At 46.1% G+C, this 22,633-nt stretch overlaps 6 protein-coding genes across 12 annotated transcripts; 4 read left to right on the forward strand and 2 right to left on the reverse strand.

Annotated features, from left to right (window-relative positions):
- Positions 1 to 5,494: 5,494 nt before the first annotated feature.
- Positions 5,495 to 6,805, reverse strand: LOC118511982 (sugar transporter SWEET1). The gene is made up of 5 exons (XM_036055721.1): positions 6,506 to 6,805; positions 6,365 to 6,442; positions 6,057 to 6,283; positions 5,819 to 5,994; positions 5,495 to 5,732 (listed from the first exon to the last, which is right to left on the reverse strand). Exons 1-5 carry the CDS (start codon positions 6,580 to 6,582, stop codon positions 5,601 to 5,603), a joined length of 690 nt encoding a protein of 229 aa, XP_035911614.1. The 5' UTR covers positions 6,583 to 6,805; the 3' UTR covers positions 5,495 to 5,600.
- A 339-nt stretch (positions 6,806 to 7,144) lies between these two features.
- On the forward strand, positions 7,145 to 11,788 carry LOC118511949 (solute carrier family 2, facilitated glucose transporter member 3-like). Of its 3 annotated transcripts, XM_036055658.1 has the most exons (8): positions 7,153 to 7,465; positions 7,536 to 7,628; positions 9,392 to 9,496; positions 9,854 to 10,014; positions 10,075 to 10,720; positions 10,790 to 11,002; positions 11,061 to 11,163; positions 11,239 to 11,788. In XM_036055658.1, the coding sequence occupies exons 1-8, from the start codon at positions 7,154 to 7,156 to the stop codon at positions 11,496 to 11,498; spliced, it is 1,893 nt and encodes a 630-aa protein (XP_035911551.1). In that variant the 5' UTR covers position 7,153; the 3' UTR covers positions 11,499 to 11,788. The 3 variants fall into 3 exon arrangements, with proteins under 3 accessions (XP_035911552.1, XP_035911551.1, XP_035911553.1); XM_036055659.1 differs by having other exon boundaries at positions 7,145 to 7,628; XM_036055660.1 differs by lacking the exons at positions 7,153 to 7,465; positions 7,536 to 7,628 and adding an exon at positions 8,523 to 8,794.
- Positions 11,789 to 11,985: 197 nt separating this feature from the next.
- Positions 11,986 to 14,967, forward strand: LOC118511957 (solute carrier family 2, facilitated glucose transporter member 3-like). 5 transcript variants are annotated; one of them, XM_036055677.1, is made up of 7 exons: positions 12,502 to 12,674; positions 12,742 to 12,846; positions 12,927 to 13,087; positions 13,164 to 13,797; positions 13,861 to 14,073; positions 14,150 to 14,252; positions 14,316 to 14,967. In XM_036055677.1, exons 1-7 carry the CDS (start codon positions 12,657 to 12,659, stop codon positions 14,570 to 14,572), a joined length of 1,491 nt encoding a protein of 496 aa, XP_035911570.1. In that variant the 5' UTR covers positions 12,502 to 12,656; the 3' UTR covers positions 14,573 to 14,967. The 5 variants fall into 5 exon arrangements, with proteins under 5 accessions (XP_035911569.1, XP_035911568.1, XP_035911570.1 ...); XM_036055676.1 differs by lacking the exons at positions 12,502 to 12,674; positions 12,742 to 12,846; positions 12,927 to 13,087 and adding exons at positions 11,986 to 12,126; positions 12,202 to 12,467; XM_036055675.1 differs by having other exon boundaries at positions 12,500 to 12,846; positions 12,927 to 13,083; positions 14,316 to 14,817.
- On the reverse strand, positions 14,654 to 16,185 carry LOC118511976 (solute carrier family 25 member 35-like). Its single transcript, XM_036055712.1, has 4 exons — positions 15,849 to 16,185; positions 15,604 to 15,779; positions 15,389 to 15,524; positions 14,654 to 15,320 (listed from the first exon to the last, which is right to left on the reverse strand). Exons 1-4 carry the CDS (start codon positions 15,918 to 15,920, stop codon positions 14,784 to 14,786), a joined length of 921 nt encoding a protein of 306 aa, XP_035911605.1. The 5' UTR covers positions 15,921 to 16,185; the 3' UTR covers positions 14,654 to 14,783.
- A 137-nt stretch (positions 16,186 to 16,322) lies between these two features.
- LOC118511971 lies at positions 16,323 to 18,480 on the forward strand. Its single transcript, XM_036055708.1, has 2 exons — positions 16,323 to 16,519; positions 16,723 to 18,480. Exons 1-2 carry the CDS (start codon positions 16,450 to 16,452, stop codon positions 17,757 to 17,759), a joined length of 1,107 nt encoding a protein of 368 aa, XP_035911601.1. The 5' UTR covers positions 16,323 to 16,449; the 3' UTR covers positions 17,760 to 18,480.
- Positions 18,481 to 19,024: 544 nt separating this feature from the next.
- LOC118511981 lies at positions 19,025 to 22,036 on the forward strand. Its single transcript, XM_036055720.1, has 3 exons — positions 19,025 to 20,082; positions 20,495 to 20,632; positions 20,728 to 22,036. Exons 1-3 carry the CDS (start codon positions 20,037 to 20,039, stop codon positions 21,237 to 21,239), a joined length of 696 nt encoding a protein of 231 aa, XP_035911613.1. The 5' UTR covers positions 19,025 to 20,036; the 3' UTR covers positions 21,240 to 22,036.
- Positions 22,037 to 22,633: the final 597 nt, after the last annotated feature.

The following is a 22,633-nucleotide window of genomic DNA, read 5'->3' on the forward strand; positions in this document are numbered from 1 at the left end:
AGAAGTCATCAACACTCACCACAATCCTAGTGGTGGTCGTCCGTTAAGCGCTTCAAAAAAAAAAACGGTCCGGTGTACAGTTCCAAAGAACTCGTCACTAACGTCACCAAAATGAGATCAATCATTCGGGCACCCCTTCCGAAACTGAGGTGTGCCTCGCCACGCCGTTAGTAGTTGCCCGCTTGCATAATCGAAAACGCACGCACGCTGTACCTCCTCACAACTGCACTTATCAACGATTATTATTACTTTTTTTCCCCCATTCACATACACGCCATTGTTTCCCCCTTTTCCTGTCCCTATATTAATGCGAGGCTTTTTTTTCAGTAAAGGAAGGGTTGGAAATGTGGAAAATTTGACAATCGTCAACCTCTTTTCCTCATCCTCATTGGCAGGGATATCTCGAGGTCCGATCAGCGCGATGCACAGCATAATGCAGGCTTGCGCAACAGGATTGTTGCGTCCTTTGCATTGTACCTGGGTGAGACTCGTTTTTTTTTTCGTCAGGATTTGTGGTTGGTTTGATCAGGTTTCAAAACAAACACTGCCCCCCCCGGACCATATGCTCACAAATCCCAGAAACAGTTTCGGTTGGTTCCGATCACAAAAGGTTAGAGAGTTGACTGGGTTCCCTTTTTTTACCTAATCCAAATAAAAGAAAGAAATTTGGATTTCGATTTTATAGGCGTTTTCAAAGCGACCAAATGCGGGTATCATCATGAGTGTTACTTTATTTCTTAATTCTGTTTGTTTGATCCATTTCGCGAACGGGAACTCGAAGCCGGGTATCGGTTTCAGCTATTTAGTTTTATTTATTTACTTATGCTGAAGGGTTTCGATTACCTATTGGATGGACACATGTGTACGAACATTGTATCAGCAGATCGTGGATCGATTATTAGATAGAAATTCTTTCGTCAGAAACACAGTTTTTCCAAATTTGCGTAATAAAACTCAAACGAACAAGCCTCCATCGCTGCACTTTGGAATCCCAAATTCTACGCCACGCACTAGCCAGTGTTGCAATGCTATTAAAATGGCATAATTCCCTAGCGCTTATGTTTTTTTCTTTTCTGTGAAGAAGAAGAAACCATTCACCAAAAAAAGGCCCCCATTTGCATCGAAAGGAAATGCCTGCCTTTCCCATGGATTGCGAAGTAGCTCGTTGGGTACGGTACCCCAAAGTGGTACTTCTGGAGTAGCCTCCAGACAAGTCATAACAGCTAGGGAAGAGCGCATCAAGTGGTTATTAGTGGCATTGTTGAGCATCGGTCCAATTTTCGCGTCTCAAGCGATGGGAAACGAACGATCGATTGAATTCCGTTTGATCTGCTCGATACTTGAGAAAAGTGTTGTGATGTACTGTTCCGTTCGCGACATTCGTTTACGTCACGATGGTGAACTTCTCTAAGTGATTCAAATATTTGCTCCAATAAAACAGTTCTGTGTGTAAAAGAAATATTTCGATAATAGCAAATCAATTCAAGTACAAAAACAGCAAACGAAACAGCAAAGTCTCGAGGAAGGGTGAAACGCATCTACCGGAACACCTTAACCCGGACCGGCACCATTTAAAAGCCCATAAATTTAAACTAAGCCAACAAACTGAAGCCATAAATCGGTTTTAATTTAGCCAAAGGGGGAAAACAAGAACGATTTCCAAACTGTAACACCAGTCGACCAGTCGATTACACAATGCAACACTTACGCTGCAAAAAGGAATAACGGAGGGAAATAGAAAAAAAATCCCCGGCCGGCCGCACTTTAGCTGTTAATCGAAAAAACCGACAGGACCCCGGTTTAAACAAAACAAACAAACAAACAAGTACCTTTGATTGCGTGTGCGTCCTGAGATGATCTGTATGCAAATGTGAGATTACACCCGGCATTACCCCACCTCCGTGTTCTATGGAAGGGACTCGCTTCCTTCCTTCCTTTTGGTGCATACATTGGGTACAAAGCAACAACAGCGACAGACTGCACACAACAACAACAAAAAATCGAAAAACCCAGCAGGGGAGAGAACCAAACGGAATTTCATCAACGTCCGGATTCATCAGCTGCACTCCACTCCATCCAATCCAGCATGCGCGATTGACATTGCAACCGAATGCTTGTTTTGCCATACACTCTTGAGCTCTGCTCGGGACAATAAAGGAAGTATAAGTGAAAAATGCGACAACTGTTGCAGCTGCCCTCTGATTTGCGCCTCCCGAAGATATGGTGTCAATTTTGGAACTGCAATTTTCATCACAAAAACCCATCATCAACCAAAAGTCAGCGCTATATTAATCAATCCCGACCGATGGAACAACTGATCAAACTCATCAAACGCATCCTTCACGGGTCTGCTGATGATCTGATTCGAGGGGTCGAATCAGTCGAGGGTTCGCGTGATGTGAACCGACATTATGTTGCGATGATGCACTCTCGGGCACACTTCACTTCATTGACGACACGCATTGTTTGCCGGTGATAATAAAATGCGCCAGACACGCCAGCCCAAGCACGGCACTGATGATTACTCTATACTGACGCGTTACGGACACGCCTTTGTTGGCCCTTTGACACCTTTATTGAGGCATCAAAATATGGTACCAAGTTCACATATACTCGCTGCCTTTATGTTGCAGTCCATACCTTTGTTATCTTTATACGGTTTGATAACGGTACAATGTAAAAGTTCAATAAGATGTGCAAGAGGTCTCATACAGGCATATCTTCTACGTGACACATACCTTTTTGAAAGATTCAAATTAGGGAAAAAAATATACAGTGGCTCTCAAATAAAATGAGACACCAGGACATTTTTTTCCGATGTGTGGGGTTCTTCATTAAACTAGAAATTTTGACTAACTTTAAACGACTTAGAATTATAAAACTGCAATAGATGTCCTGCGTTAAAAAAAGCATTCAGCAAAAATATTGCAACGTGGTCCGGTCCCGAACGTCCGATCCTTTGGCTATAACTGTCTAAAAATAAATATACGCAATTTTTCAGCTCTTTCTGAACCAAAGCAATCAATTAGAATTCCATGCTGAATAAAAAAAACAGATTTAAATAGGACCCTCTGCTTCCTTTCTTGTTCAACAAAATTCTAATAAACTTCAGAAATCATCTGAGAGTCTCTTCGATCGAGCAGTTGCCCTGAAAGATTTTACCTATTAGGAACTCATGCCGAGTGATTGTCACGTGGTAGGCTTCATCAAACAGCCACACTATTAAGTATTTTGTTCCTTGTACGATTCTGCTACATTGGAAAAAAATTGTCCTTTATTAACCTTTCTTGATCTTCTCGAGAACTGACAAGATATGGTTAAATGCAAAACAATTACAGTGCCTCTAACGGAAACCCGGACACCTTAAAATCGAGCATTTGCTGGATTTTGAGGATGGTTTTGTTAGTCTAGGGCTAACGAAGTCCAATTTTTGCAATCCAAGCGGAAATGCGGACAGCTACATTTCTCAGCAATATCATATGAAATGGATAGAAAATTCAGCACCTAAAGATGAATACAGTATAATACATTAAAATATTAAATAATGGAGGGCGACCAGGTCTTCTATGTTTTAATGAGTTTCATTAAGGTCTAGAGCGACAGAACTTGATCCTTATCCATATTACGTGTGAGAGGAATGTATTACCCTGCAGGAATGTTAAGCGAAAGTGCAGATCTATCGTTTATTGTACAATGAAACAATACCAAAGCCCCACAACTACAGAAAATGGTGAAAAAATAGCTCCATCACTAGGGGGAAAAACACTCCAGGGAGATGCATTGCGAAACAGTAAACATTAAAACCTTCTATAATGATTTGGAATTCCCAAAGGTTAATACAAGACTCATCAGATTCACTTAACCGAACATAGCGCTTTGATACCAGTGAACACTAAAATCGAAGACGGATTTTGCTATAAAACTTTTCGGAGATAAAGACACACAGTATGTTCGACAAGAAAGGAAATTAATTTTTTCTGGACATTGTTGGTTATGCTGGTCCAAGGAACTGGATAGCCTGAGTTTTTTGATGCTGTAATAGTTTAAACCAATGCATTAATAAGTTAAAGCAAAACGTTAAGTATAGTATAGTTTTTTGTTCATTTCGGCCATTTGGCAAACAATTTTCAGATACGTTTTTTTTTGTCAATGGCTAATTGAAATGTGTATAAAGAAAATATACAGTGAAAATAGAAAGATGATTGTCCAGCCCTAGACTGAGAAAATCGTCCTCAAAAGTCCGGATGTCCGGTTGAGCCACCGTATAATAGTCCAAAAAATCATCAATTGCAGTTTTTCAACTGTTACGCCACCGCTGCTCTGAAACAACTGATCTTTTGTTCTGTAATATGTGTTTTTTCTGTTTTATGCACAAACGTGATAAAATACACGATGACTGGTTGTGTGGGTCACAAGCGCACAGAACCATCACATGACAAATCATTTAAATCAGTCTTATTTGTGCATACAAAGACACCATTCATTCGTAGATAAACGAAATGTCGCTTTTCGATGTATCGATACCGACCGCATACATTTAAAATGCAACCTTTTCAATTTACAGTCATTTACTTCGTGTGATCGTTTTTTTATGGGACTTTCGTTTATACATATCACGAAATATACAATTGTTTGTAGATAACTTCACAACAAAATAAAATTCTATAAAGCTACCAATTGTTAATTGTTTTTGCGTCATGAACTAAGTTATTTGAAGGTCGTAAGCAAAATAAGGAACCTGCGGGCCTCTGCCTTATCGAATCTGCAAGCCAAGGATTTTTTGTATGAGCTAGCCCATTGCGGTGGGTTATGCTCATTACTGCCTCGCAAGTGGGACGGCCCAGCCACTCAGTCCTCTTACCGCTTAACCCGCCGCTGATTATCAAACACTTAAAAAACTGTAAGTGTGAAATGCAATCTGCTGAGAATTGCAGATTGTTCCTGTTAGTTACTTAAAAAGCGATCCAGAGTCGCTTAATTCATTGGTGTCCCGTTGTGCATGAGAGCCACTGTATGTTATCATAAAGATAAGATTTTTCTATACTGATATCATTTCAATTGTGATATGAGAATTAGTCACTCATTTTTAACATATTTAAAGTAAGAAAAATACATTCAAATGCATCAACAAATTAAAACCTTTTGTTAAGAAGAAATTGTTTTAAAATATTGCATGTGGCAACGTACTTGGCTTGGTTCAAGTGGCGCAATTTCCTTGATCATGTTATCAGCGTTATCGCATTAAAAGTAAGCGATAAATATCCACCGGATGCAACCGGTTTGACCAGTAACGGGGTGATTTTTGAGCAAAACTCTCTGTTAACAATCTTGTACATTGTGTTCAAATATGCTACGATAAAACAGGGAGCAAAGGTTAATATTTACTATATTATGACCAACGATTGTTTTCAAAATGCTGTACCCGGGACTATAACAGCCTCATGGCCGATCTTCGGATGATTTACTAGCAGTGTACAAAGAAAAGGACTTAAACTTTAATGACTAAACTGTATTAACATGACCGTTAATGCAAATAATATTAACAAAACTGATCGCACTGGCCCATTCTTATCTAAACTTACCACCAACAAATACGAATACTACAAAATCGGGTTTTCTGATACTAGAGGTGAATACCGTGGTCCACCGCTAGAGGAAGCCTTCTGTTTCGGGTATATCACATACAACGTCAATTGGATTCCGGCTAATATTCCGCCAAGAAGATTCGGAACCTGAAAACAAACAATCGACGAATCGATCGAATTCCGAACACACGTTAGGAAAAGGGTTGATCCGAATGAATACAACCACAACGTACCTGTATAAAGCGATCACCGATAAGTACGCCATAGGCAGTCCACAGGAAGCATACAAAAAAGGATGCCACAATGATGGGGAAAGGAAGACTGTCCGTATTTTGTGTACGTATCACGTGCGCCAGCATTGTTAGCGGTGAGGCGAAGAACAGGACCGCCAAACAGCAGCACAACAGACCTGAAAGAACCGCGAAACGTTTTAGCTATTCTGCTCAATCCTGATCCAATGTTTTCGCTTACCTATGATCCGGATCGACTTTTCAACGTCCGACTCAAACATTGTGTAAAGGGTGGCGCTCAATATGATGCATGATATGAGCATCATTTGACGAATTACTTCCCGTTTGTTCACACAAAATACAAAAAATACTACCGTGTAGGAGAAGAATAGTGCGGACCCGATGAAGTTTACCAGCATCACGGTGCTTTCCTCGGTTAAAACACCATACTTTAGCCACATGAAGCATCTGTGGAAGAAAAGGTAATTCAATTTAATAGCCTCGAATCCAACATTATGTAAAGCGCATGGCCCATGGCAGTCCACTTACGACAGAAACCCGGATATGAAGGGAAAGGCGGATGTGTCTCCTGTTGACTTCTTCCTAATGTATCGGTTACAAATCACACTGAGAAGGGCAGCGCTGATTAGAAACAATATTGAAATTGCGAATCGGCGATTGGCTACTTACGTCCCGGTAAGAAACTGTAAAACCGTCGCAACCGTGGCCAGTGTAGCCAGGCTCCCTTTGGACAGTATTGCATCCATCGTGTTTGATGCGTTTTGTAACAAGGCTTAATACCACCGAGTTTTCGACTTCACTATCCCACTTTTCTACACTCCATCGAAAGAATAATTCTGCCACGACACGCGAGCAATCATACCGCACCGCCCTTGGGTGTAATAAGTTACGGAAAACAGATAATTTCCATTCGGTCGCGTCCGCTACGTGAGCAATTTGTTTATAATCAGACTTTTTGACAAATAACAGTACGTGTACACAGCGAGCAGCGAAAACACACAGGCTGGATCATGCATGCAGCGCGATTTGACAGTTCGGAGCGAGGAAATAAACAAAACGGACCAAAAACTTAGTAATTTAAGAATTCATTCCAAAAATCTTCTCCAAAGCTTACAGAAACTCCACTAAATTCAGCATTGACCTTCGAAAATCATCCAATAATCCGCTATATTTGTTCCGCTGCGTTCTTAAATGTCAAACGGCCTTTTCACAACTACGAGCAAGAAAAGGCCTTTTCGCCCGTTGTGTTCTCTGCGTACTCGTTGTAAATACGTGAGGCTGTGGTCTAGCAAATGTTCCCCGTATGCTAGCACACAAATGTCAGGCCCACTGCCCGACGAGTCCATTCCTATCGCTCGCTGGTGTTTGCTGCATCGGGCCCTCGGTAGTTCCATTCGAGTGATAAAGATTCGTTGGCCCGTTCGTCGGAGCCCCTCTTTAAGAAGGGGTTCCTCAATTTCTACCTCATTTGCATGTCGCTCGCATCGGAACCACATAACAAGATCACATGAGTTAGTGCAGACGGCGCGCGCTGTAACGACGAGCAACTACGGACCAGCTTTGGCTAAATGTCGAAGGTTGTGCGAACAGCGGTTTGCGGTGGTGAAAGTGTTTTTGCTAGCTAGTGTTGTGAGTAGTGTATTGCGTTAGCAGTGTAAAGAAATTAGTAAAGAATTTCCTCTACCTCAACCCACACGAGATGGATCCGTCCGATCACGAGGAAGCCAGCGTTCTCTACAGCCCCGGAAGGGAGCCCAAAATCGTACCGAACGTAAACGCCAACGTGCGCAAGGTTTGTTCTGCCAGGTTTTATTTTTCCGTATATCCACACACACACACGCCCAAAAACCCACATTACCTGTTTTATCTACCCTTCTCATTGCTCTTAATCCCTCGGTTTCATAACGTAAGTGGTCACGGTCGCGAGCTTAGGGCGGAATGTGTTCCTTCCCGCGATCAACTAGCGCGGAATAAAAATAGTGAAATCGCAAAATGAGCGGAGCAAAAGAGAGAGCCACTGGCCGCGCAATCACACAAGTGCGGCATTTGCGAAAAGGTTCACAAAAACGCGGGCTAAAAGGTAGACAGACGGCCCGTGCACCGCTCGGTGTGTGTGTGTGTGCGTGTGTTGAGAAAATGATGAATGCGGCAGAAACAGCTGATGGACGGCGCCAGACGATGCATAGACGATGCGGCATAATGAGACGCGCATGGATTGAATTTATGCGAACCGAACTGCGATCTGCGATGCTTTTGTGCAGGCACGGATTTAAAATACCTCACTTCTATTTCAGCGCATGAAACCGCCGTTGGTTCACACACGTTTGTTGACGGAAATGAAAAGCGGCTTCCGACAAAAACAAAATCCATTCCGGCGTGTTTATCTGCCGCACCAACACAAAACGCGCGAAAAGTAAACACGATCCTAGTAGCCGCCCGGTACGCGTATGATTCAACTACACACGGACACGGTGTTGTTTGGATAGGTGATTATGATGAAGCACATGGAATGCGCCCGACCTGTGCCTTCCCGAACGTAGCATCTCAATCACCAAGACGGACGGACAATGCAATCGGGCAATTTTGAGTACGAGGCTCGGGCGCACCCGACAATAAATAATCGATAATGGATTATCGCACAATTAGCACCATTATTACCCACCCGATAGTAGCGCGGAATGGATTGTGTGTCCGACGATCCTGAACGGAACGCACTTAACCTCCCGCGAATCGTTACGATTAGTCGTGTAAAGGCCGAACACTTCAACGGTTGACCCGTGGGTGGCCAAACATGTGGCTGTTGTGGTGAAGAAGCGTAATAAGCTAACCGTTCAACGTCGTACTTGTTGCTCAATTAGCGTTTAATTAGATGATTAAGAAGTTTGTGAACAAACGAAAAAAAAAACGAAAAGAACTATAATGACTGCCAGTGCCGTTCCGGCTCAACAGGACCGTGAAGTGAGTGTGATAAGCCATCGTTAAACTCGCGGCAAGAAAGTGAATCGTGATCCCGGGGATCGCGGGTTGTCCCGGTTAGCTTCAGACACTAACGCTGGATTGGATAAGAAGAGACTAACTAGAAAGATCAGATTCCCATCTGATCTTTTTCTAATCGTCTAAGAAAAACTAGTCTAGTTTTACGCACTGATAGACCGACAACATCTGCTGATAAGCTTAAAACGAATCTTAGACACTTAAACTGTACATCCCAAACGGGGGAAGTATGCCCTTCGAGACACGTCTTTTTGGAGTGAAGCTTAAGTGCTTAATGAAGAGCAGCACCAATCCGTTGTTTAATCTATTCAAAAAGGAAAAAAAAATCCATACCCACGAACCGATTACCTTATCGGAGAGAAGATAACGAACGTATGCAGTGCGCGACATTATTATTGATTGTCTTATAGAGCTGTCGGGGGAATATCGCTCGTTTGTCAAATGCTGCGTGATAACACGACTCTTTACCATTTTACACACATTTACAGAAGCATAATCCCACCAATCCGGATAAGCCGATCATCTAACACTCCTCTGCATCTTCTCTTCCATTTCGCACAGGAAACCAGATGGACGTTTTGGTTGATCACGGCTGGTATTTCGACCACCTTCGGGGCCGCGGTGCCCACGGGCTACAATATAGGCGTTATAAATGCACCGGCCAATGTGAGTAAAGCACGGATCATTCCGGTTTCTCCGTGCTTGAGATCATCATAGCTTTAGCTAGCTCTTTTCGGGGTAATAAGTTAACACAGTGCTAGAATCCATTTCGTTACTTTACACTATGCCGCAGCAGCACCAGAAACAGGACGAATGGAACGGGCATACGAAATGGGGGTGGGGGGACGGCAATGAAACGTGCTCTGCATTGCAAACACCTTCCCCCGCTTGTGCTTACCGGAAGTAAGCGCTTCAGTTTTTATCCTTTATGAGTGTAGTTTGGTAGCGAACCGTTTCGTTTTCCTTGTTGGTGGGAATGTAACCTATTTCTACTAATGACCATCGTTTGGCGCTCTCTTCCAGTTTATCAAAAGCTGGTGCAATGATACCATTTTTGAAACGTACGGTACGGTGTTTTCCGAGGGCAATCTGGAAACGTTCTGGTCGGCTGTTGTATCAATCTTCCTGATCGGTGGCGTTATAGGATCGTTGGGAGGTGCCTGGGTTGCTGACCGGCTTGGCAGGTAAGTAACTATCCTAAAGAAAAGATAAAAATCTTGCTTTAACTGTGATTTCCATTCCAGGAAACGTTCCTTTCTGCTATGTGGCTTACTGCTCTTCTTCGGTGGAATATGCTTCCAGTTCTGCCAAACGCTCAGTTCCGTGGAGCTGCTGATGATCGGTCGCTTTGTCGTCGGCCTAGCCGCTGGACTGACGACCAGTACCGTCCCGATGTATCTTACCGAGCTGGCCCCACTAGGACTGCGCGGTGCGCTCGGTGTGTTCTGCTCGATGGGCGTTACCGGAGGCGTGGTGGTTGGCCAGATTATAAGCTTGGAAGAAATTTTCGGCACCGAAGACCATTGGCAGTTTGCGCTCAGCTTCTACGTCATCCTGGTCGTAATGTTTTTCGTGCCCTATCCCTGGCTACCGGAAAGCCCGAAGTATCTGTTCGTCATTCGACGGCGGCAGGAAGAGGCAGTAAATGAGCTAAAGCGTGTGGCAGGCCGAAAAGTTCGGGACGAGTATGTGCGGCAGCAGATCGATGTGATGCGCAGGGAGTGTACGGCGGAGAACGACGAGGAGACGTGTAGCGATGGCAATAGTACGGCGCCCCAAAAGCCGAAAGAACGGACCATTTTGTCGGTGCTGCGCGATCCAACGCTGCTGTTGCCGCTCGTTCTCGTGTGTGCCTTACAAGGTGGTCAACAGTTGTCCGGCATCAATGCGGTATGGGACATTCAATGGTTGTCTAATTAAAGATAACTAAATCATTTGAATTATTTCGCTTCCTTCCAGGTATTCTTCTACTCCGTCTCGATATTTGAGTCGGTAGGTTTGAGCTCAACGGATGCAAAGTTTGCCAACCTCGGGGCCGGTTGCCTTAATCTGTTCGTCGCTTTCTTCAGCCCAATCCTGATGGCAAAGTTTAACCGGCGCTTCCTGGCCCTTACGTCCTGTGCGATGTGTGCAATATTTTTGTTCTGCCTTACCTTCATCGTGTTCTTCATTGTAAGCCTTTCCTCGCCGGGATCCAGCCACTGTATTAAATCTGTCCTTCGAATTGCAGGACGATGTCGAATGGTTTTCCTACGCAAGCATCGTAGCCATTCTGCTGTACATTCTCTTCTACCAAATTGGTCTAGGGCCCATCCCGTACTTTATCGGCTCTGGTAAGTTACACTTGCGGCGCGTAGTAAAGACAAAAAGAAAGTTTCCGTCCTTACCAATCCCTGGTACGATTACAGAACTGTTCGAAGTGGGTCCACGACCGGCAGCAATGGCGTTGGGCAGCTTGGCCTCGTGGGGATGCAATTTCATCGTAGCCATGCTGTTCACCACGCTGCAAAGTGCCTGGGGAGCGTTCGTGTTCCTGCCGTTCGCGTGCACGTGCGTGGCGCTGACCGTACTGCTGAGGATCTATCTACCCGAGACGCGCGGTAAACACATCTCGCAGATTGTGCCGCTCGTCGCGAAAGGATTCAGCTCCAAGCCGCTAGTGCCTTAAGTCGACCGCCGCCTGCCACAGCAATAATGACAAGCAAAGAAGCTACACAGAAACATGTTGTGATTCTTATTAGATTGCTCAAGAACGCGCAGGGAAGCAGTGCAACGAAAGTGGCTTAATCGTAATCCTAAGCTTAGCGTCGTATACTTAGTACTTAGCTTAAGAAGAGCGTTATTTTTTTAAAACCTACAAAACGTTACACGATACAATTGTGTGCGCGTGTAGCTGAAAGTGAATAATGATGAAGCAAACCGTAAATCCAACCATATTGCTGTGTGGATTGCATTCGATTGTGGCGTTTCCTTTGGCAAGGTCGCGTTCCATACATTTCCATCCGTACGCTTATCTTGCGCACAGGGGCATTAGAAGGGCTAAGCATACGACTTGCTATCATTCCCAGCCAAACACGCCGGTTTGCTGGCGGAGGCATAAATTTCATCCGAATCCCTAGCTGACGTGCTACGCTGAACTCTCTCTCTCTATCTCTCTGCTGAGAACTACAAAATGATCCGTGCTAACAGCCACTTCCGTATGATCCGTTCTGTTGTGTGATGTTAGGGACAATTCCTGATGGCATCTGCTAGCCGTTCAGTGTATCGGCAGCCTCACGATGGATCTTACATTACCGGTTAGCGCCAGCTCTACTCCCTAGGAAGGTGTGCGTGTGTGTGTTGGGTTCAATTCAATATCGGTTTGTTCGCAGGAATCAGGATGGACGGTTCGGCTGGTGGCGTTAGGTGCAATCACAACCTTAGGTGCGTCGATTCCCGTTGGCTATAGCATAGGCGTTATCAACGCACCGTCCGAATTCATCAGACTCTGGAGCAACGAGACAATTGTTCGAAACTACGACGCTCATCTGTCGGATTCCTCACTGCGCGCGTTCATAGCGGCGGTTATTTCGATAGCATTGATCGGGGGTGTCATTGGATCGCTTCAGGGTGCTTATATAGCGGACAAATATGGCAGGTACGTTGTGCTGTAATTTTGTGTTGGGTCTGTGTCTGGGAGAACGTTTTGACAAATATTTGTCGACTCCAACAATGAAACTCACGCCTCTTGAGCTGCCTTTTTGAAGTGTAGATATGAAACAGTTACTGTACCTACACACGGCTCTTCGTCATTTCGTCTTCAAAGTGCCAGCTAGTGCTGCTCACCATGGACCTAAAGCTTCCTGTAGGTAGTGACGTAGATGAGGCCAGAACTGTTGGCCGCTGCTTACTGAAACAATTACCTCCATTAGGACACTGGCTTAACGTGGGGTCTTGCTTGGTTTGGTGTTGTAGTGAATTTGTCCGTTTCCGTCGCAACCGGATATCAAGTGAGCTCAATCAATGCGCCAGCAAAGGTGTGTATCGTCGCCTTCTATCGCGCACTCTGGATTTGATGCAACGTTCCTCTGTGTGGCGGGTCTCCCTTATATCTTAGCTCATCCAGGCCTGGCTTTGTACCGTTTTCATCGATCGGTATTCAGTGCGACTTACAGAGAATGCGCTACAGATCCTTTGGTCCGTAGTAGTGTCTACCGTTTTGCTTGGTGGAATTGTAACGTCCCATTTCAGCGCCATCATATCCACCACATATGGCAGGTGATCTGAACTATGCATTACAGCTCGGGTAGCAGTCTTAATGTGTTTTCGAATTCTTTCGTTCTTTTATCATCAGGAAAAAATCATTCCTTTGCTGTGCGATACTGCTCACGGCCGGTGCATTATGCTTTCTGTGCTGTCGTGCAGCTTCATCGGTGGAGCTGTTGCTGCTGGGAAGACTTCTCGTCGGACTGGCATCCGGATTGACCACCGGTGTGATTCCGATGTACCTAGCGGAGGTATCACCGATCAAGCTACGCGGTGCGATGGGTGTGTTGTGTCCGCTGGGACTAACGGCAGGCGTAGTCGTCGGACAGGTGGCAAGTCTTGAGCAAGTGCTCGGAACCGAAGCACATTGGCACTACGCACTCGGGTGTTACGCGGTGCTGAACGTATTCTGTTACGCGTTCTACTTTTGGATCCCCGAGAGTCCCAAGTATTTGTACAGCGTGAAGGGCGACCAGGCAGGATCGTTGCGCGCTATAAGAAAACTGTTCGGGCGTCATTCAATCGGCGACGATTACATCAAACTGCAGATGGAGTGTGCTACTGGGCAAAGCGGTACCTCCACCAATGGCCAATCGATTGACGATGGACAACCACCGGCGGCCCGAACGTTGTGGTCTGTTTTGAGCGATCCAACCCTGACGCTACCACTAGTGCTTGTCTGTGCGCTTCAAGGAGGACAGCAGCTGTCAGGAATCAATGCCGTGCGTTCGGACCCCAAAAATCCTTCCTGACATGCCAGTATTAAGGTCCGTCTGCTCTTTTAGGTCTTTTTCTATTCGGTGTCAATTTTTGAATCGGTTGGGCTAAGCTCGAATGCGGCGAAATTTGCCAACCTCGGAGTCGGGTGCTTAAATCTGTTTGTGTCCTTGTTTGCCCCGCTATTGATGGCACGGTGCAATAGACGCGCCCTCTGTCTGCTGTCCTGTTCCTGCTGCGCTGGCATTCTCTTCATGCTTACCCTATCGATTCATTTCAAAGTAAGTTTAGCTTTCGAAGGAAGAGAATTCTAATCTCGCTTTTCAACCATTGTTATTTCAATTTTGTTTTCCCAAGGATGTGGTCGACTGGTTTTCTTACCTATGTGTCGGCTCGATCTTGCTCTACATTATTTTCTACCAAATCGGGCTGGGGCCTATTCCTTTCTTCATCGGATCGGGTAAATAGTATCCCATTTTTTTCTCCTAACTCTCTAAACCATTTACTTTTGCTTTTCCTGCAGAGCTTTTCGATCTAGGACCTCGGCCGACGGCTATGGCGATGGGCAGTCTTTCCTCGTGGGGCTGTAACTTCATTGTGGGTATGGCATTTCCAACCCTTCAAAGTGTATGGGGCGCGTTCGTGTTTCTGCCCTGTTCCATAACCTGTGTGTTACTAACGATTTTAGTTAAATACTACTTGCCCGAGACCAGAGGCCAAGAGGTAACGGAGGTGGCGCAAAAGGTGGCACAAGGGTTTCGTTCTAAGGTAATGGATTAAAGTACGCGCGCTCATGCCATTTCTAGTTTGGGTTTCTTTTGAGCTATAACCAATATTGGAGCGTATAAACACACAGGAGAGAATAGTTTAACAATGTTTTATATATTTATCGAAACTAACTAGCGCTTGATTCGTTTACAATAACTACTGAGTGTGTTTTAACATGGAAATAACAACATTCGTACTAGCTGAGCTGCGCAACCAGCTAAACTCATTTAGCCTCATAATATTTCCTGCGCATCGTCTTCAGCTCGTCGAAAAATAGTAACACCAACGTTGCGTGCGGACCGATCCGCATATAGTGTGGCCAAAATCCTTTATACAGCCCGGCCACTCCTTCCGCCTTCAGGATTTTAATAAAACAATCCACTACCCCGTTGTAGTAAATGCCCCTACCTCCTGCATCCACACCCTGATTGTACAGCCTCGTTGCTATAACGTCTGGCGGAGTCATTGTGACGGCCATTACCGTGCCACCGACCGCACCGGCAACAGTCGACACAAAGGTTTCGCTTTGCTTCGCCACAATCGGACGCCGCTCCAGGAAGTCTTTCGTGTATCCGAACGCGGCCAGCTGTCCTCCGCTGCCGAGCAGAGCGCGAGGCATCGTAACGGCAACCCCACGATAAAGACCCTGAATGCCGTGCTTCTTAAAGATGTCTTTCATGGCGCTTATCATCCCGGTGTGCTGGTGCTGATAACCGACCGCAATTTCTGCCTTGGCCTGCGATTGCAGATGGGTGCGTAGCTGAAAGTATACGGAAGGAGCGTGTCAGCTGGTACCAACATCGGTAAAGATTCCTGCCCTTGCATTACCATAAAAAATGGGCTCGCTAAAGCCGATCCGACGAATCCTCCCGTTGCACCCCAGAAGGCACTCTTCAGAATCGATTGATTGCCGTTCCGCTGCTTGGTCCATCCGTGTTCGTTGGCCGTATTGTAGATGCCTAATCTAATCTAAACGATTAGGCCTTCCTTTCTTTTGTGCACGATCGACCGCGTGCGGTTGACTGGTTCTTAGCCACAATTACCTGCACGAGTTGAGTATGAACTGGAAGCACAGGGACGGTGCCAGACCCTTCTGTAGCGCTGCATACCCGTCCTTTTTTGCGATCGTAATAAACGCATCGACCACGCTCCGGTAAGGCTTGTGGTAGGTTCCTTTCGCAGCCAGTTCCCCCTGAAGCTGCATCCTCGTTTTAACGACCTGCAACGATCGGCGAAACGCTCGAATGAGATCTACGGCCTACAAGCGGTGTTTCGGGCATACTTTTACCTCTAGCGGGTTCGTTATTAGCGTAGCTGCCATGGAACCGACTCCTCCCAGTAAAAAGTCCGTGCCGTCCATCGCTTCACTACCGTTGTACTGATGAGAAGGATTGGTTTTCGATGTCTTCACGCAACATCACACAACTTTGTGTAATTATTTACATCGGATTGTGGCAGTGCCGTCCGTTGATGCTTAAGCAGCGTCTACACGTACATGAAGATCGATCGCCGATAGTGGGAGCAGAACGTAATATATCCTCCTGAATTTCTCCTGTTGTAACTTGAACTGTGTGTTTTTTTTTTCTGGTTAAACAACAATCGAATGTTTGCATTAAAATACAAATCATTTCAGGGAAATAAATGTGCATTTCCAACCGACTCGCAGCGAAATCCGTTCGAACAAAGCTCAAGTATCAGAGTAGCGCATGTAGACGTTTGCCAACCCTGATGCACTTGCTGCAGCTAGCAACAAAAAGTCACAACAAGCTGTCATAGGAACAAAAAATTCTAATAAGTCGCACAAAGCTTCTTCCGTACGGAGAAATGATTCCGTCTCTCTGCCAAAAAATCCGAACAATTTAGCAGTAACCTTGAGCCGCGGGGTGAAAATGGTGCAATATTCGTTAATTGTCCTGTTTGCGGCCTTGTACGGCGCCTACGGCATTGGATACGAGCAGAGTAAGTACGGATATCGATAGACGGGGGTGCCCGTTGTTGTTGACGCATCGTTTTCGCTCGCTGCGTGATGGAATGGGCAGATTGGTTCGGCTGCACGGGCGACGGGTGTGTCGTGGTAGAATGGTGTCCACTCCACTTCACTATGATTCGTACGCCACGGTACACTAATCTGCATCCCATCTGTCTTCTTTCGCCTTTTGCAGGTGATTTAATACGCTCCGGAATTTGCTACGAGCGCCGCAACATAATTCTTTCGCACATCGAATCGATCATAGATCCGAAAAAGCAAGTAAGAACTATGGGCGACTTTACCAGCGGTGCGATATTCGAGCAAAGTTGGAACTCGTCCTCCTTCAAGCGCTACAGCGAATGCAAATTCACGCTCCAGCCCACCCCGGGCTACGGTCTGTATCTAAGCTTCCGTAAGCTGAACATGCGGCGGGACGAGAAAGGCAACTGCATCGATTACGTTTCGGTGAAGCAAAGCAACAACCGAAAGATCAAGTTCTGCTACACGCCAAAGGACGTGCCAAGAAGTTTTTCCGACGACATCTTCCTAAAGATCACGATCATGCTGGACCACTCCGCCACGCTGCCGAATGTGGACGAGCCGCTTCACATACAGATGGTTGGCACCCTGAACACGGAGTGCACGGGGAAGAAGAACCAGCTCCGATGTGAACGCCAGGTTCTGCACTCCTGCATACACCGTTCGTTCGTCAACGATGGTACGGTGAACTGTCCGAATTGTATGGACGAGCCAAGCTGCGACCTAGAGCCGGTGGAAATCTATGTCCCGAGCGACATCAAGGAGAAAATAGTACTCACCGGGTTTGTGTCCCTGCTCGGGACGGCCTTCTTTTTCGGGGCCTGTTTTCTGTGCCTTTACAAAAGCAGACAGTGGGCACAGACGTGCAGCAGCACCAGCAACAGTAGCAACAGTCTTGGCAGTGTTGCCACCCGAGACAATGTTGCTGGCCGGCGGCGCGGTCGTGCACACCACCAAGGTCGGGGCAACGTTGTCGCTGGCGTACATTCGGTCGAGCTGCGCGGCTCATCGAACGACCTGCGACCGTCGGCACCGGTACTAGAGGAGAAGGATCTGCCGCCCAGCTACGACGCTCTGTTTCCTACCACCGCAGTTGCCTCCAGCACTTCCGGGCCTACGACGGTCTCGACCGCCACCTCGCCCACCATACCGAAGGCGGCCGTGGACCGGGAAGTGGACCCAACGAAGTAACAAGCATCCTGCCAGCATCTTTGCAGACGTCCGCATTTCGTTGCACTGTTGAATGTATATAAGCTTTAACGTACGTTTCTGATAGCATTATTTTACTCGTAAGGAAGCGAATGGTAGCCGCTAAAGAGAAAGAGAGAGAGAGAGAGAGAGAGAGAGAGGAGAGAGAGAGAGAGAGAGAGCGAGAGAGGGGAGAGAGAAGATACGGTAGTTAGGCCCGTAACACGAAACCGACGACTGGTCGACGATTAGGAGGAGTTAGGAGGTAAGGCGAAACGATTCTACTAGTAGTATTGAACGAAAAGTCGCGCAAATTTGTTTGTCCCAAAAAACCGTTGTCAAACACACCATCCGGTATTATAAATGTAATCTCAGAGAATATTTTGCGCATTTGCGAGTCAGCATTACTTAATCGGTTTGCTCCGAGATCCCCGGCGACCCGACGGTGTACGCGGAATGTCGTCCGTGCGTCAGAATGCATCGGTCAAAACGTACAAAAGGCGGGGGAAAAAATGCCACTCACACGCATTATATGACTAAAATTCGCGAACCGTGTACTTTAGATCTATTTATTATCTACGCGGATGTGTGGCAAATTGATTACCACGCACCCACTACTACTTGTCTTCTACAACATGTTCGTGCGTTGCCTAAAGTCGTTAAACTAAAGCTAGAGAAGGTGATGTGTTATTTTGAAAATAAATCTACTCACTAGACCAAGTGATCCAACGCTTTTGCGCGACATTCTGCCCCACTCGGCATTCTAGTCGGGCGTGATAGGAACTTTCACCGGTATACGTTATCTATCGACGGGAGCAGCTGTCCGTGATTGGATTTGCGGCAGGACTCTTTGTCTCGAGAAAAATGTTCCCCCTCTACAACGGAACGGATTGCAATCGGTCGTGTCGTCCAAACGATATTCGGCACGCGCTTGTTTCGATTGTTTCCCAAATCTTGCTGCGATCTACCAAGCTCCGCGCAATGGGGCATGTCGTCTGGGTCGCTGCTAATTAAGATAACCGCGTACCTGTTTGTCTCCCAACGCCATAAACACACCACCCAACCACCCACCCACCCACTGTGGCGTAACTGGAATCTTATTTTGCCGTTGTTTTTCTGTTGGTATCTATAAACTGCCTGGCGTGGTGGTGTCTCGGATAAGATTTTTGTGTGTAATTCCACACATTTGCTCAAGTAGACAAACAAAAGTAGATGCAGTAGTAGCATCATCATCCCGCCGATCGGATCGGTCCGGATTAAGGGATTGTTTTGTTAGCAGTTGTATGCCATTCTTTTGCCGTTTGCTTATCAAACAATCTGTTGTACGATAACCCATTTGATTAGATTCCTTACCTTAGGCACGTCTTAAAACAGAACAACACGGGAGAGGGACGGTTGGAAGGGACGCGAAAGATCGGAGGATAACTTTCGACAGTCATCACCCAGTAAGATTAAATTCATTCACCGGGTGTTTCCTTTCTTTACATAACCGATAATGGGCCGCGATAATTGCCCGAATCCCCGGTTAACGGCTAACGGGCAACGCGAATGCAAATGATGATGGCCCACTCCCCGCACTCACCCATAGTGTAGGCGGCTGGAGACACGAGACACGGCCGCATTCTACGCATCACAGTGCACTATACCTTTCGCGAAAATACTAGGCTTATTGGGGGTGTCGCTAGTTGTAAAAGACACCTTCGCGATACGACACGACGAATCTCCGTTATCTAGTGCCACACTGATAGCGTGGCCCGGTGGTGACGTACGTGTGTGTGTCTCGGTTGGTGTTGTCGCGAATGGCCCGCAAAAATCACCCACTTTGACTATTATTGTTTTATCTGATCAGAGATCAAGAGTGGTCGTCGGCGCGGCACAGCCCAGCCAGTATAAAAACGAGTCTCCTGGAGATGTGAAATCTTCGACTTGCTAGCACCCGAGCGCACCTAGGACGGTCCATAGACCTAAACGCAACGCAACGCAGCGGCAAAGAAAGAAAGTGAAGTGACCGTACCGTGTCGGGTAGCACCGAGAAGGTTGAATTGCGCGTGAAATAACTTTCCCTTTCGAGCGAATATTCTTGTGGCCTCGATCGCCTTGTCGCGATGGATCTCTTTTTGCTGTGATTGACTGCCGGCGTTCGTGTCAATGTTTTCTAAACCTAACCACAATCTCATTTCTACGGAGTTGGTAGTGGTGCTGCGAAAGAGCCGGAAGATACGAAGTGAAAGAATCTGAATCTGCATATTTCTGTTGAGAAAACCTTTTTTTTTGTAGCTCATGGCTCAAGGAAACCACAATCAATTAGCGAGCTGCGTGATGATCGGTAAGTAGTGTATTACTTTCATTCTCAGCTCTCTACAATCGTATCTGATTAACATGCTGTAGCCTACTCACGCAAGATCATAAAACAGTCGCCATACAGACCGGTTCCGTCATCCTGGTCCCCGGAATCGTGTGTGTGTGTGCGTTTCCCCAGTCTAAAATTGATCCTATTCCACCCCTTTTTATTTTTGGGACAGTACGGTCGAAAAGTGTGCGGTCGTGGTTTGGTGGCTACTACCAGCACCGGACGATGTTTTTATCGGTACCGGTGTAAGCCTGGAAATGTTTCCTGAAAACGCATTTGCTTATCGCTGTATTAAGCGGGAGTTAGATAAGGTGCAGCCAGCCAGCGCAAAAACGAATTCTCATTCCATTGCTCCTCTCACTGACGTATTTTTTCATTCGTATTTTAGCACTTTTCGTGGCCGGAAAGGTGCAAAGCGTACCGACGGGACGTGACACAGTCCCGGCACGGGTCGACGGGACCCCGACCGAATCTAATCGAGACGACGTTGCAGCTACCAGCATCGGGGACGATCACTCTCTAGTAGGTAGGTGGAACTGTTTTCTAGCGAACTTCATCTTCCATTCCCACATATATCCCGCCCCGTCAGGCTGCGATGCTAATTATCCTTCCTTCTGGCAGATTCAACAACCCAAAGCATCAGCACGACGACACATGATCGCGTACTGTTTACCGACACACCTGTCATGGACGCTATTACCATCGTATGGTACCTGGCCACGTTCATTGCCCTGATATCGTTCTTCCTCGTGATGGCCTGTGCCGATCGAAACCGATGCGGAACGCGCAAACCCTCAGCAGAAGAGCTTCCGCCACCGCCAACGCCGGCCCCGTCCTACCGGCAGTTCGCACCGCCCAGCTACGATTCGCTCGTGTTCGAGAAGGATAACGACAGCATTTTCATTATCCCGTACGATGCTCGCATCGAAATGGACCATCAACGGAATGCCGAGGACATGGCAACTAGCTTGGGGCACATCATCGAACCAACGGAACGGCGGCGACCGTCCAGTCATTCCGTACGAATCAGTGATATTAGCGACGAAGGTGATGATGTTCCAGCAGTTATTGCGGTGACGAACATTCCGGTTCGAAGTAGTTACGCCATCGAGCGCGACGTCACAGCGCTCTGAACGGCCGCGCACCTTCCGCGTTCGATTTCGCGCTGTGGTTCGATAAGTGGACAAACACGTTCTAGCGTCGTTCAAGTGCAGCTTTCGATTGTTCTTCTACGCCCATAAGGCTACGCAATGCTGACGCAACAGTTTGCCGTCTTTAAACAATTTTAAGACGGGCAAAAATGTTAAGGTGATAAGACGGGGGAGCAATCGAAGCTTGCCCACTTCCGCGTCACGACGTGCCAACGATCTGCACATGCTGGTGCTGCTCATGACAACAATATCGACGAGCCTTTAATGTATAGCAGTTAGGGGAAGAGTCCGCCAATCGATAGTTTTTAGGTATGGCAAGCATCAGTGATACGTTGTTATCGTACGTGAAGTAGCGACGGCGAAGCTTCTCAGTGTCTGTGTGGACTTGTACATATTGTGTATTATATTAGGTTTAGGTATTAAACGCGTTTCTAATATAGAGTAAAGATCTAATGCCTCTTTTAACAAACCTTTCGCATTTCTTCACTTCGAGGAAGGGCGCACCACTCCTGCTAAAAATTGATTTTCATGTGGTTACGTATTTAATGCGACTGATAAAACAACATCACTGTCTGATATGCGCGATTGACTCACGCTGTTATCGATAAGCTTGCTTGGTTAGGAAAAAACAAACAGTGCAAACTCCTGTCGACAGCAATAGATTTGTTCTGGAAGGGATTTCTTTATCACCAAGTCTTTCCTGGCTTAAATGAAACTATCTTGAGGTAGGCCATTTTGAATGAACGGAAGAATAATGAAGATATCGTGATAGCACCGAACATGCCTTATCTTGATTTTAATGAAACAACAAAGAATCCATTCCTAAACTACGCCATTGAGCATGTGCGTATTAACTGAAATTTCTCTTCGGTATCCTTGCTCCGGAAGTACCTACAAAAGCATCCTTTGGCCTTAGACAGAGGATTTCCTTTTCAATTTTTCTATAACAGCTTAAAATATAACTGCTTTTTACTTAGTACTTGTACTCTGCTTATTGCTCTTTGTTTCCGCGTTTAGCCAGCTTGTACGATAGTTTGAGAATTACGTTAACAAGATATTTTCCCTCCATGCAGACTACCACAGTTATTTAACGGTTTTCTACATTGTATTTCAAATTCGTTTGCCTAAAAGAAATTAAACTTTTAACGGCAAATGTCATTGAGCATGTCCGTTGGGGGTTCCCGTTGTTGGTTGTACACTGCGCAGCTTCGTAGGTAAACAACGTCCAGCCAGCACAATACAGGAGCATCAAACTCACGAAACGCCACCAGTTTGAAACTTTTTATAATGATTATATTTTTTATGTGAGCCATTCGTACCAGCTATTTGAACCGTACGTGACATCACTGGGATAGTTAACTAAAACAAATCCTTTT

This window comes from Anopheles stephensi, chromosome 3 (assembly GCF_013141755.1).
Source record: "Anopheles stephensi strain Indian chromosome 3, UCI_ANSTEP_V1.0, whole genome shotgun sequence".
In the NCBI taxonomy this organism is placed as follows: domain Eukaryota; kingdom Metazoa; phylum Arthropoda; class Insecta; order Diptera; family Culicidae; genus Anopheles; species Anopheles stephensi.

Coding starts and splice junctions, on each gene's coding strand:
- LOC118511976 (XM_036055712.1), bottom strand. CDS start 15,920: ATGGACGGCACGGACTTTTTACTGGGAGGAGTCGGTTCCATGGCAGCT. Junction 15,780..15,848: donor TAATAACGAACCCGCTAGAG/GTAAAAGTATGC, acceptor CGATCGTTGCAG/GTCGTTAAAACGAGGATGCA. Junction 15,321..15,388: donor TAGCGAGCCCATTTTTTATG/GTAATGCAAGGG, acceptor GTATACTTTCAG/CTACGCACCCATCTGCAATC.
- LOC118511957 (XM_036055675.1), top strand. CDS start 12,657: ATGGACCTAAAGCTTCCTGTAGGTAGTGACGTAGATGAGGCCAGAACT. Junction 12,847..12,926: donor CAATCAATGCGCCAGCAAAG/GTGTGTATCGTC, acceptor CTTATATCTTAG/CTCATCCAGGCCTGGCTTTG. Junction 13,084..13,163: donor CATCATATCCACCACATATG/GCAGGTGATCTG, acceptor TTTTATCATCAG/GAAAAAATCATTCCTTTGCT.
- LOC118511971 (XM_036055708.1), top strand. CDS start 16,450: ATGGTGCAATATTCGTTAATTGTCCTGTTTGCGGCCTTGTACGGCGCC. Junction 16,520..16,722: donor CGGCATTGGATACGAGCAGA/GTAAGTACGGAT, acceptor CGCCTTTTGCAG/GTGATTTAATACGCTCCGGA.
- LOC118511982 (XM_036055721.1), bottom strand. CDS start 6,582: ATGGATGCAATACTGTCCAAAGGGAGCCTGGCTACACTGGCCACGGTT. Junction 6,443..6,505: donor TTACAGTTTCTTACCGGGAC/GTAAGTAGCCAA, acceptor TGCCCTTCTCAG/TGTGATTTGTAACCGATACA. Junction 6,284..6,364: donor TTCATATCCGGGTTTCTGTC/GTAAGTGGACTG, acceptor TTTCTTCCACAG/ATGCTTCATGTGGCTAAAGT.
- LOC118511981 (XM_036055720.1), top strand. CDS start 20,037: ATGGCTCAAGGAAACCACAATCAATTAGCGAGCTGCGTGATGATCG. Junction 20,083..20,494: donor AGCGAGCTGCGTGATGATCG/GTAAGTAGTGTA, acceptor TTCGTATTTTAG/CACTTTTCGTGGCCGGAAAG. Junction 20,633..20,727: donor GGACGATCACTCTCTAGTAG/GTAGGTGGAACT, acceptor TCCTTCTGGCAG/ATTCAACAACCCAAAGCATC.
- LOC118511949 (XM_036055658.1), top strand. CDS start 7,154: ATGTCAGGCCCACTGCCCGACGAGTCCATTCCTATCGCTCGCTGGTGT. Junction 9,497..9,853: donor TTATAAATGCACCGGCCAAT/GTGAGTAAAGCA, acceptor GCTCTCTTCCAG/TTTATCAAAAGCTGGTGCAA. Junction 11,164..11,238: donor CCCGTACTTTATCGGCTCTG/GTAAGTTACACT, acceptor GTACGATTACAG/AACTGTTCGAAGTGGGTCCA.